The 13,080-nt window shown below is 41.1% G+C and overlaps 1 protein-coding gene across 6 annotated transcripts in view; it reads left to right on the top strand.

The window, feature by feature from the left end:
- The window catches only part of slain2 (SLAIN motif family, member 2), a 28,118-nt gene extending 17,077 nt beyond the window's left edge, over positions 1–11,041 (top strand). Inside the window, exons 3-10 of one of the 6 annotated variants that reach the window (XM_074636158.1) lie at positions 1,181–1,348; positions 2,129–2,302; positions 2,393–2,746; positions 2,826–2,975; positions 4,666–4,749; positions 6,379–6,417; positions 6,801–7,044; positions 8,133–11,041. In XM_074636158.1, coding sequence (XP_074492259.1) covers positions 1,181–1,348; positions 2,129–2,302; positions 2,393–2,746; positions 2,826–2,975; positions 4,666–4,749; positions 6,379–6,417; positions 6,801–7,044; positions 8,133–8,190 — 1,271 coding nt within the window. In that variant the 3' untranslated portion in view covers positions 8,191–11,041. Of the gene's footprint in view, positions 1–1,180; positions 1,349–2,128; positions 2,303–2,392; positions 2,747–2,825; positions 2,976–4,662; positions 4,750–6,378; positions 6,418–6,800; positions 7,045–8,132 lie in introns of all 6 variants that reach the window. The other 5 variants (XM_074636157.1, XM_074636160.1, XM_074636159.1 and 2 more) reach the window with 5 other exon arrangements.
- Positions 11,042–13,080: the final 2,039 nt, after the last annotated feature.

Raw genomic sequence — 13,080 nt, 5'->3', positions numbered from 1 at the left:
CTGAGGAGTGCAGAATTTAATGTTTTTTGCAGGATCAGTTTCGTGCAAACAGTTTATTTTTGGCAAAATTTTAAATAAGACGTGGAATAAAGTGATTTTGATTTTCGTTTGTCACACATGATCCGTTCAAGGACCCTCTAAAAGTTGGAAATCTGACAATAATGTCTGTTTTTACAATTTCTAGCTAAGATGAATGATGTCATTTTGAAGATATAATTTTTTAAAGGAAACATGCTTTTCAAACCCGCTGGCCGGTTTCCTTCTACATGATCAAATCCATCTGTGGACAATAATACTGGAGAAATGTTTTGACAGATTTTTCAATAAATATCTGTTGGTCAAAGAATCCCTCTAAAGGAAGAATTTAGCTGCGGTTGAACCACTTTTCCTTGACCTCGATGTAAAACGTCATGAGGTCAAGGAAAGATGAGAAGGAGAATTCATAAGGACTTAGGAAAAGACAACCGCGGTGCTCAGTACTTATGCTACGTAATTATGTGACGGCCAATTTTATTGACGTGGTTCTGCCGTTGCTTTAAATGTTGCTGCCGCAAGGAATTGTAGGCCGTCATTATCTCCTTTCCTTTGTTAAAGGATGGTCCGGTGTATCCTATGCTAAAGGAGATAACATTTAGAGACTTCGACCAGCTCTTATCGTGGCTGCCACTTAAATACTTCCGGGTCATTTCACTCAGTTAGAAACCTTCCTAAGCTAAAAAGACTAGAGGAGAAGCAGCATAAATAAAGAACTGATGTGACATTTCAGACTAATATGCAATGACTCAGTAGTGGTGCAATAGAATAAACAGACAACCACTCATCATATTAAGAGTTTACAATGTAATGCTGACTTTTCACTGCTCACATTTCTTTGACACATTTTATGTTCAAAGCTAAAAAATGTCTGATCTTAGTCATCTTCTAACTCTCTGTGTACAAAGGTGTGGTTGTGGATCTTCAGACTAGATAACATTCTTCTGTCTGCTCTAATGCTGAGTAATGTCACAAGAGTGATATAGCATTTGCAGTGCAAGCTCTAAAACTGGCTGAAGACACGTGCGCAGCAAAAACATGACAAAACTTAATTTTATAACCAAACCTGTAATGCTTTGGATCTTAACTGAGTTTCTAATGTTTTGTGGACTGACTGATATTTAGTTTCTGTTCTGTGACTTTGCAGCCAACAAACGCCGGAGCCTGTATGGAAGCCCCTACAACCAGCAGAGTTATGGAAGCCCGTATAGCACAAACGCAGCCAACAGCCCGTACAGCAGCGGCTTCAACTCCCCCTCCTCCACCCCCAGCAAAGTGCCCATCGTCAGGCAGCAACTGATGCCCGGGAATGCAGGTATGGGTCTCTCTATAGCAGGGATGTCATGATACCAGAAATGTAGTTAAATTCCACAATTCTCAATACCAATTCGATACAACAGTAAAAAACAAAAGTTAAACAATAAATCCCATGTACTTCAACATCCAGTCCTGTATTACCGTTTGCGTACTGGTTTTTGTTAAGAAGTTAAACAGATGAAAATTAAGTTCCCTGTTCTGTCAGGTCATCGGTATCGGTACATCCCTATTTTATTTCAAGACCGATAAAGACCACAACTGTGGGAATATCACTAAATTGTTAGATATATATGGCAAAACAGGTGAATGAAGAGCGATCTTCATTTGTTTTCTGTTGGTGTTTTTATGGGAATGTGTATCTTTCAGATCAGTTTGAAGAGTGCCTCCGTGGTTTACATGTTCACTGGTCTGGTCTTAGTCTCAACCCCTCAAAGTCTTGGTCTTGTCTCTGCCTCAATAGACTGGTCTTGGTGATGACTTGGTCTCAGTTTAGGTGGTCTTGACTACATCACTGGCCGGTAGTGAGTTAAATGCGTCCCGAACACATTTTCTATCGTCCCTGGAACGATGGGACAACGTTATTCTTGAGCCCTGACGGTACCTACGATACTGTAGAAAAACAAGTACCATCACATTTTCTGAATTTTGGCATCGGCTTGGTTCTGAAGTATCGGTTCTCGTGACATCCCTACTTTACAGTTCACTAACAATCCCAGAACATCTGTCGTCGTTGTTGAATATGTGTCACTAAAGTTTTCACAAATGATTTCCTTGCCAGCACACCAACGAAATGCAGCAGCAGAGAGGAATCCTCCGGCGGTGAGCCCGCAGTCATCGGTGGACAGCGAGCTGAGCACCTCAGAAATGGACGAGGACTCGGTGGGCTCCTCAAACACCTATAAACTCAACGATGTCACTGACGTCCAGATACTGGCACGCATGCAGGAAGAGAGTATGTACCCGTACCAGTGTCAGTTTTCTCTGACCAAACAGCTTTTCTATTATAGTGTGTTGTAACTGTGAGTGTATTCGTGTTTGTCAGGTTTGAGACAAGATTACGCCGCGACAGCATCCAGACGGAGCTCAGGTTCGTCCTGCCACTCGCTGCGGCGCAGCACCTTCAGCGACCAGGAGCTGGATGCACACAGTCTGGAGGACGAAGAGGAGGCGGTGCACCCGGCCTTCCACCTGCCCTCCAGCCGCTTCAGCCCCTCCCCTCGTAACTCTCCCCGCGCCTCCCCCAGGAACTCGCCCCGCTCTCGCTCCCCTGCCCGCTCCATTGACTACAGCCACAGCCGCGGCTCGCCTCAGCCCATCATCAGCCGCCTGCAGCAGCCTCGCCACTCACTGCAGGGCCACGGGCACGACATGCAGACCAATGTGGTGAAGAACGAAGGTAAACAGGAGCTAGCAGAGATGGACCTGTTCATCGTGTGATTCGAGCTAACTCTCTACTCTCTTTGTTGCTGTTGCAGAAAAGCTGCGTCGTAGTCTTCCCAACCTCACGCGCTCCTCGGCGGCGACGGCCCAGGTTCCAGAGTCCGTAAAGAACAGCCGCAGCTGCGAGTCCAACCTGCAAGTGCCAAACGGAGGCTCTCCTCGACACCAGTCGAACCAGTCTGCTAGTGAGTACTCTGACAGAAAAATATCTACACAACATGTCATCCAAAGTTAAAAATGAATCTTTACATTACAGTAGCTACCAGACAATTGTTGATATCACTGTTGTCAGCTGACATTATATTAATATTTGTTTTGCTCTCCAAGTACACCGAACATTCAGTGTAATCTCTTGGTAGTCATCCTTCTGGCTGCACCTACAGTTCGGGGACTGTGCTGCTTTGTAGTCCCATGGCTTTGGCGTTTGGGAATCCTCTTTGTCTTTGATCATTTTCAGTTGTAATATCTTTTATTCACACGCATCCTTCCTCTTTGTCGCCTTGGCATAACTTTCACTTCAAAGAGACACACTTCATCCCGCAGAATTAGAGCATGGCGCCGCCAGCAGCACTGAGAATCCAGAGCGACTCCTCTCCTGGTACCAGTGACACTATAACATTGTTTTACATTTCCGAGGGTTTTATGTTCTTTGAGAGCTTAGAATCCCACCTCTGTGGATTAAGACTATCCATTTGATGTAATCCTGTAATGGGAGATAAAGATAATAGTGTTGTCCTTAATCCAGAAACCGTAATCCCTCTCTTTTACTAGAGAGAGAGAGAGGACAGGGGTCAAAGGGCAGGTTTCAGCTGGTTAAACCTGTAGTGACTGCCTTTATCCTGTCTTAACCAGCCCTCTGAGGGGCGAGGGGTTCATTTGGCTGGAGCCTTTGGACCTTTTAGACATTACAGCAGATATTAGACTTTTTTTCTGCTGAATCTGTATAGATTTTTTTATTTGTATACAGTGGAAACCGTCTGTCTGGGTCAAATTGATCACTATAAGCAGATGGTAATTACAACCAAATTGTTGTTGTTGTGCGTCATTTCTCATGCAGATTACCATCTAATTGACATTTGTATATTTATTACGTGAATACAAAGTAATGAAACGGACTGCTCGCTATTTATTCGGCTCTGCAGAGCAAGTGTGCATGCAGGACGGCGCCTCGTTCTCTCACCAGGTATCAGCATGGAGGGAGACCGGCGCCGGTCTGCATGAGCTGCCGGCACTGCGGTACCGAGGAGCCGTTCGACAGTTTCAATTTGGGGGCATTATTTTTTATCCAGAGAAAATGACGTTATGATATCAGTGTGCACGCAGCATTGGCCTCACGTATCCAGCCGGAAAGCAGACGGTCCATGAGGCAAAGTATCAAGAGAGTAAAGTAAAAAACAAAACAACATTAGTCTAACAGATTTAAAATCTTTTTCCAGATGTTTTCATATATGAAAAGATTTTGTCCCAAGCTTTTTGATCACTATAAGCGGTTTCCACTGTACTAGTTGAGAGGTTTTACTGTCCTGATGCGTTTTTCTATCCTGAGCTTTGGCTGTACTGGGCATGTGAGACACATACATTTCTACCTTTCTCACCGACTTCTCTTCACCGTAAAGCATGTGTAACCAAAACCAGCCTCCTTTCCTCTGTCCTGAGACTGGTTGGTGGATTGGCTGTTAAACCTGACTGTGGCACTTTGCTCTGACAGTCTTTCTGAAGCTGCCTGTGGATGTTTGGCTGCAGAGCCCCCTAGTGGCCTCAAACTGCACCTCACGGCTTCTGTGGCCTTAACAGCCCTTTTTTTTCTCCAATAAACGCTGTGAATCTCAGGCAGAATGAAGTCTGAAGTGCTGAAATGTCCCTGTTTTCCAGCAGAAGCTCAACTCCCGAGATACTCGACCCCTTCTCGCTCCTCCCCGAAACCCAAACAACACCTCCAGAGGCCAACTGCCCTGCGAGGTAACAGCCTGCTTCTAATCCAGCTGGAGGCTGTGAGATCTATCTCACACACAGTCATATGCACAACTTATTACATACTGAAGTCAGTTGCCTGGGTACTGTGAAGGTGCAGACTACTGATGTACATGGGGTGTAAGTGATGAAATGGCTTTATTGTACGGAGCTGAACTGGATTTTGAGGAAGGTGCATCGATGCACTAGTTGTCAGCTTGTCATTTCAAACTCTTGAGGCTGTGAGGTAACTCTGTGGGCAGGTGTAGCTTCGTTTTTTTGTTGCTTTCTTTGTGAGCAATAAGGACAGAAAGCGGTGGAGTAGGCTGGTTGTTGGGAGAGACGGATTTGAGTTTATAACTCCCACTGGTATTTCAATGGTCACAATTTAAAAGGAGAGCCGATTCACACCAAAACAATCTAGATTGATGAATAGCTCTACAGGTAAGAGGACAAATATGTAATTTAGATTTTGGGTTGAACTGTCTCTTTAAGTATAAATTCATCTCTATCGACCCCTTTGTCTTTGTATTTCTAATTTTTTTAAATAATTACTTACATTTTTATGGCATACTATAACATGTTATATAACATGCCATATCACGTTTATCACATGTTATATCACATATTAGTCACATGTTATATCACATTTATCACGTTATATCACCTATTAATCACATGTTATATCACATGTCATATCACGTTTGTTACATATTAGTCACATGTTACATCACGTTTATTACACGTTATATCACATATTAATCACAAGTTATATCACGTTTATTACATGTTCAACACACATTTATGATATGTTTATCACATGGTCATCAAATCTTATCACGTTCTATTACATGTTCTATCACATTTTATCATGTTATCACATGTTCATCACGTTATATTACATATGACATACTGTATTATTACAAACTATACTATGACAATTAATCAAATTTTTACGACATACCATAACATTTTTATCACATTTTATGACATATATCATAACTATATAACACACTATATAAAAATTTTAGGACATACTATACTATGAAATACTATAGTATGACTTGTTATGCCTCCGCGCCGGCAACAGCCGTGACTGGAATTTATTAAAATTTTGCACAAACGTCCACTTGGACTAGGATTAGATGTTGGTGGTCACAGCAGGTCACGGTCACTGTGACCTCACAAAACACGTTTTTGGCCATAAATCAAGAATTCATATGTTACTGCAATAATGACAATTTCAAACAAATGTGTAACAGGATAAAATGATATTTTGGACAGACAGATGTACAATGCACATTGACTGGTTGGCGGAGGCAGTAATTGTACTTATATATTTCTCTATTTATTAATTTCCTTATTTATCCCCAAAAAATAAATATTTTAATTTCTGTGCATATTTGTTTATTTTCAAATCAATCTGCACATTTATTTGATAATTGAGGCTTTTATTTCTACGTTTCTATCTGTATTATATTTTTTGAGTAATTTATTTTGTATAACGGCAGCTTTAATCACGAGTCATGTCTCGTCATAGTTTGTTAAGAAAACAAACGGGCAGTAAGAGACGCCACATTGAAGCCCATCCTCAGCTCTGACTTAAGGCCTGTCTCTGTTGTCTTCGTCTTTGTCTAGTCCCACTCTCCTGTTGCTTTGGAGAAGAAGGTGATTTCAGTGAGTATTCACTGAGGGTTTCCACCTTTTTTTAAATATTGTGATTGTGGTTCCACGCTGTGGTTGTATTGATGTCGTGCTATATTATGTGCTTCTGGTTTTCACTAGTTTATGCTGTATGTGTATGTGTCACCTCATTCTGTTAGCTTTTCTGTTTTTACTAAAGTTTATTTTGTAGTTTCTAAACTTGCATCGTAACAGGTTTGACTTCATTTGTGATGGATGTGGTTAAGAAAGACCTAAATATGTTTTTGTGATTATTACTTCATTGTTAAACTACTGAAACCTATGAAAGCATATTATCTATAAAGACCATCTAACATAACAGTAATAATATGAATAATAGTCATACCTGACTGTATTCCTGCTCTGCCTGTCTTCAGTCCCCTCTCCCAGTAAGCTGCGGACTCCAGTCACCCCGTCCCCGCTGGCCTTGAGGCAACCGGTAAAGGCCACATCCAACCCTGGTTCTGCCACCTCCACGCCAACCCGCTCCCTGGCTCCTCCTCGCAGCGGCCTGCCCCGTCCCAGTGCTGCTGCTGCAGGAGGAGGAGGAGGAGGAGGAGGAGGAGGAGGGGGAGGGGGGATCCCTCTGCCTCGCAGCAAACTGGCCCAACCTGTGCGCAGGTAAGTACACCACAGACAGACAATAGATAACTGGTACAGGGTTCGTACAAAGTCTTAAAAGTTTGGAAAAATCCTTGATTTTAACAGTCATGTTTTCAAGGTTAAGAATGTGCTTGAATTCAAATACTCATATTACTACATAATCACTCATGTAAACCAAAAATCTTTTAATTAGGGCTGTCAAAGTTAATGCGATAACGTGTTAACGCTAGGGATGTTAATAAATAACCGTTTAACCAACATTAAACATTTTAAGCGATTAATGTTTAGGCTTTTCCTGCCTCAGCCTCCCGACCGCGGCAGGAGGGAACAGGGGAGACACCGGAGTTTTGGTCGGAGACGATAACGTTTCTCTCTGCGGAGCCCCGTCACTTCACAAGATACGGGAAACCTCTGTTGGTCTGGAGAAGCTGCAGCAGTTATTTCTGCACAAACGTCCACTGTGCATTCACTAGATATTCTCAGAGCTACTAACTCTTCTGCAGTGTGTAGTGAGAGTGTAGCGAAAGAGCAAGTGAGAACGAGCGCGGTGTGTGAGTGAAGGCAGGCAGGCAGAGGAGCAGAGACTCCGGTCCTGGAGACCAAAGCTACGGTCTCCCCCGCGTCCTCCGACCGCGGCCAACACTGTTTTTGCAGGACGGGCTTCACTAGATACAACCAAGAGGTTTTGGTGCTTCCCTGTAGTTTGTGTTGGAATCTGAGTCTGAACAGCGTAGCCACACGCGAGAGCGCATGGGACACCGACCCGGATTGATTTATACCTGTAAGAAGTTACAAACAGTCCCTTTAAATAATCCTGATCAAAACATACAGTCTAAGTTAATATGACCAGCTGGTAAAATAAACAAAGTGATAATATACACTGATTACTGTGGGTATAAATTAATTCTGTAATCTTGTTTTTTTTCGCAATTGCATTTACAGTAACAATTTAGATGTGATGAAAAAGGCTTTGAGAGTCTGGACATTTTAAATACCTTGAAAGTGTTTTAATTTTACTCTTAAAAAGCTGTACACACCCTGCTCGTTAATATTACTATAGACCAACATTTCCTTCTGAACGTGTGTTTTCCTCACCTCCTCCTCAGATCTCTTCCTGCTCCTCGGACCTACGGCGGTGACAACTGGAGGGAAGGTTGTTACTGAGGCGGTCCAGTAGAGGGCTCTCCAGTCCAACTATCAACACAAGGAGGCAGACATTACAACATGGCACTTTATCTACCTAGATACCTTTTACAGTGAAGAGAGAGACTATGTCCCAAAAATATATACAAGTCAGAATTAAAAAAAAAAAAGGAGACAGTGTCCACATGGCCTCAGAGAGGACCTCCCATCGTGTTCCTCTGTGGGGTCTGGCTCTGGAGGGGTCAGGCATGTAGTGCAGACAGGCCCAGAAAATGCCAAAGAAACAGGCCCGACTCCAGCTCCGCCAGCAGAGGACACACATCACCTGCCTTGGTTTGACTGCAATCATCTGTCAGACTGTCCGTATCACTTCATTATACCCAGCTTTCGTCCCACTCCTCTCCTCTCCCCCGTTCTTCTTCTTCTTTCTCCTCCCTCAGGTTGAAATGTTTCCACGCATTTCTCTCTTTATGCTCTGTGTTTAACAGATGTCGGTGAGCGATCTCTATGATGATGCTGTGCAGGTGAAATGTCCCGTAATGTTAGAGAATTGTTGATTGTCTTGCAACAGTGAAAGCACCTCTGCGTGGGGTAGGACATTTAAAGATTTTTTTTTTTTTATCCTCTCGTCAAATCAGCCGGAATGTATGCACAAGTTTTGTTTTGGAAATTATTTATTCAAATTATTTAAGAAAGAAATGTATGTCCAAACTTCCATATCAGTATTTTGTTTTTAAGATTTCAATTGTTAAAAAAAAAAAACGTACGTTTTGAACCTCAACTGCAAGCTAACTCTCCAAAGCCTTTTTTTTGTTTTTAAAGTGTCAAATCAGAGGCCTGTACTAGGAAGCGAGTTCAACATACCCAGGGTATGTCCTCATTATCTGGTTTAATTAACCTTAACAACCACGATCATGCTAAGCGGTCCTACGACGGTGGTTATCAACTCGGTAAGTCAACCCAGAGTTTCTCAATCTGGCACATAAAAGGGGCGGTGTTTGCAGCATCTGACCAATCACAGACATGGACAAGTCTACTGTTTGTTTGTAATATTTTACAAACCAAGAGCGAACTATAATATTAGACAAATACGAAGAAGTTAAACACATAATCCAGACTAAAAGTAACACAGTTGAAGCTGCCCAATGCAGGAAGGACGGCTGGCAAAAGAATAAATTTATAAATTTAACGGAACATTGAAAAGTCAGATATATTTGTCTAGATGGGGCAGTGATATATAAATAGCTTTCAAAATAGAATAGTTGAATAAACTGCATGTATTACATTACGGCATTTAACACAGTTGAATGCCATAATGTTCAGCTGCGACTCAGGCGGTTTGAAACGGACTTGAGAGCAAGTAAAAGAATAAATACAAAAACATAATTCAAAGCGGTAAACACCCACAGCATAAATCCAGCTATCCTTTCTGCATTTGTCAGTTTAAACTGTGTTGTTTTTAGTCTGGATTATGGCCATAACTTCTTCGTATGTGTGTAATATTATCATAGGATCCGCGCACCGAGCTATGGCAGTGCTTTTATACAAGTTAATCTGTTATCTGGAGCATAACCTGCTCCGGAGCAGGACTGAAAACCCTGAAGGGTTAAACCTGAAGTTAAATCGCTAACACCTAAATCCTGCTTCGTAGTCCAGGCCTCTGGACTTGTGAGAAACCCGGGTGGTTAATTGACGCCTTGGCCCAAGCCTCAGCTGTGACTTGTACCGCAGTTTGCCAAGAATGAGCCTCATTCACCAACATCTTCCTAAGATTGTTCTTGAGAAAAGGTCCTAAGATTCATGACGCGTCCTTAAACCGCAGAATTATTCGTACCCGTGTTCTTAAAATGACCTCGGCCCCCATTAAGTAAACGCCCTGCCAATCATTTTAAAAGGACACAAGACTGCAGGGCCGTGTGCACACAGGGTTATACAAAAATAAGCAGTGAAAAATATGTTTACTACGTTCAAACTAAATACAAACTATCTTTTAAGAAAAACTAAAAACAATATTGTCTGGTTAAAAAGATAATAAAAATGATTGTAAATTAATTTCACTCTCGTGACGTTGAACCACAGAAACTGAACGGACTTGACCTTCCGGCAGATGGCGCTATGACGCAATTGTTTCACTAAAGTAGAATGAAAATTAAACAATAAACATTAATGTTCATTCCCACACAGTTCTCCAACCATGTAGTCTGTATGTATATGTAGCTACATACTTCTGAGACATTATAGCTGACCCGAACAAAAACAAACTAAATATATAAAAATTAGAGCTGTAATCGATCAAAGTAGTTAAATCACGAATAACCACAAATTAATTTAATATTAGAAATCAATTAATAACACGAAATAAAAGTAATGACAGATATTGTCCAGAAACCCTCACAGGTACTGCATTTACCATTAAAAATATGCTCAAATCATAACATGGCAAACTGCAACCCAACAGGCAACAACAGCTGTCAGTGTGATATTTATACTGCATTCAAAAAACTGCATGTGATTATCATAAAGTGGGCATGTCTGTAAAGAGGAGACATGTGGGTACCCATAGAACCCATTTACATTCACATATCTGGAGGTCAGAGGTCAAGGGACCCCTTTGAAAGCTAGTATGATATGGTTGGTACCGATGGATTCATCAGGTTTTCTGGTTTCATGTGATACATCTTCACTCTAGCTTTAAAACTGAGCTGCTACAAACTAAAAATCGCAAGTTGCAGTCAAAAATGAGTGGCGCTAAAGCGAAATTGCATTAATGCGTTCTCGTTAACTAACTACGCCTTTCTGAAAAACTGAAACTAAACTAAAACTTGCAAACGCACTCTGAAAACTAAACTAAAATGAAATCGAAAAATAAAAACTAATGAAAAAATCTTAACTGCTATAACCGTGGTGCACACGTAGAAATTAAAACGCCCAAAAGAAAGTCTAAAGAGGGCTTCAATATTTCTGAGGTGGAGGTACTTCTGCAGGAAGCGAACACCAAAACGAGCCGTCATATTTAATATGGATATAAAATAACAAGAAAAGATGCATGAGATGCTATTACTCGTTCAGTGTTGAAGTGTTAGTGTAATGTTTACTTATTACAAAGACTGTAATGCCTTGTAAAATGACAATAATTATTAAAAATGTTATAAATTATGAAAAAATTATATTATTGTAATTGCAATCCTATGTTGTACAACTGTTGAATTGACAAAAACGCAATTATTTTGATTCTGTTCTTATGAAAGAACAAATCCCAAATTAAAAAAAAGGCGTAAGTGGGTTTTACGAAGAAATATCTTCTTAAGACCGGTTGGTGAATGAGGCCCGTTATATATTATATTATACGTTTCTATTAAAGTGCTGAGATCGGTCAGTTTAATAACAGCTCGACAATTGGTCGGAGTTAAATCTGAATCAAAGAAACCGGAGCTCTACGACATATTTTATCCCCGTTCAGCTAATTAAACGAAACTAAACTTCGATGTGGTCCATTTAAATTCCCACAACAGATTTCTGTCGGTGTAAATCATTCACATCTTGAATAAGATAAGTTTAGCTGGCTTTTACCTCTTGTGCTCTGAAACCGAATGGAAAGGTGTGCCAGTGTTAGGGAAGCTGTTCTGTGGTGGCTGTTATGAAACTATAGTGCCTATAATTTAAGGTTTCACTTGAGTTTGTTTGTTTTATCATTTTGTGCCAATTTCTGGTTTTTGCCAATATCATTTGCATTTCTGCTTGATTGATTGATTTGTTTTAGTTTTTTGTAATTGAATCAAAACATTTATAATTGCTTTACAAAAAAAAGGAAATGTTTAAAATGCGCCTTCATATTTATAACTAATTACTCGTTCTGTAAATGAAACTATTTATTAAAAGAGGTGCCTCTGTCAAAGTTCAGATTTAGCGGGAAGCTCGAACGAATGTTGCAAAAATGACATACAGTACCACACCTTTTGTGTGAAAGTTTTTGTTATTGAACTTTTTTTTATATCCACAAACATGACATTCAGTTTCCCTGTGTAAAGTCACATTTCAAATAAAAGCTGAAAAAGTTATGCTCACTTTTTGTATATTTTTGGATCCTCTATTAGGATTTTAAATAACTTTTGGATTACTTTGAGACAACAGCCATCGGCACGTACTATGTGAGGGATAATGTACAGCTAGCGGGTCATTGTTGTGAAATAAACCCGGACAGGGCGATGCGGTTTGTGTCGGGGTGGACCCGTCCTGCATTGCCCTGAAGGGGTTTATTTCACAACAACGACCTGCTAGCTGCACATTTTCCCACTTTTTACACGGCTACTTACCGAAGAAATCAATAATTTGACACAAAAACGGTCCTCCAGGGTCCGACATCAGAGCTGTGCCCATAGCAACGGTCTGTTATACATAGCAACGGTCTGTTATACGTAGCAACAGTCTTATACGTAGCAACGGTCAGTTATACGTAGCAACGGTCTGCTATACGTAGCAACGGTCTGTTATACGTAGCAACGGTCTGCTATACGTAGCAACGGTCTGCTATACGTAGCAACGGTGTGTTATACGTAGCAACGGTGTGTTATACGTAGCAACGGTCTGCTATACATAGCAGCGGTCTGCTATACATAGCCGCAACAGTCAGTTATACATAGCAACGGTCTGCTATACGTAGCAACGGTCTGCTATACGTAGCAACGGTGTGTTATACGTAGCAACGGTGTGTTATACGTAGCAACGGTCTGCTATACATAGCAGCGGTCTGCTATACATAGCCGCAACAGTCAGTTATACATAGCAACGGTCTGCTATAAAGAAATAATAGACCGTAGAATGCCGTGCTTGACCAATCAGAATCGAGTATTCAACGAAGCTGTGTAACAAATATCGATAAAACAACGGAAAATTTATTTGAATGACTGCAAA

Source organism: Sebastes fasciatus, chromosome 5 (assembly GCF_043250625.1).
Source record: "Sebastes fasciatus isolate fSebFas1 chromosome 5, fSebFas1.pri, whole genome shotgun sequence".
Classification (NCBI taxonomy): Eukaryota; Metazoa; Chordata; class Actinopteri; order Perciformes; family Sebastidae; genus Sebastes; species Sebastes fasciatus.
The sequence above is the reverse complement of the archived record's forward strand: the minus strand, read 5'-3'. Positions and strand labels throughout refer to the sequence as shown.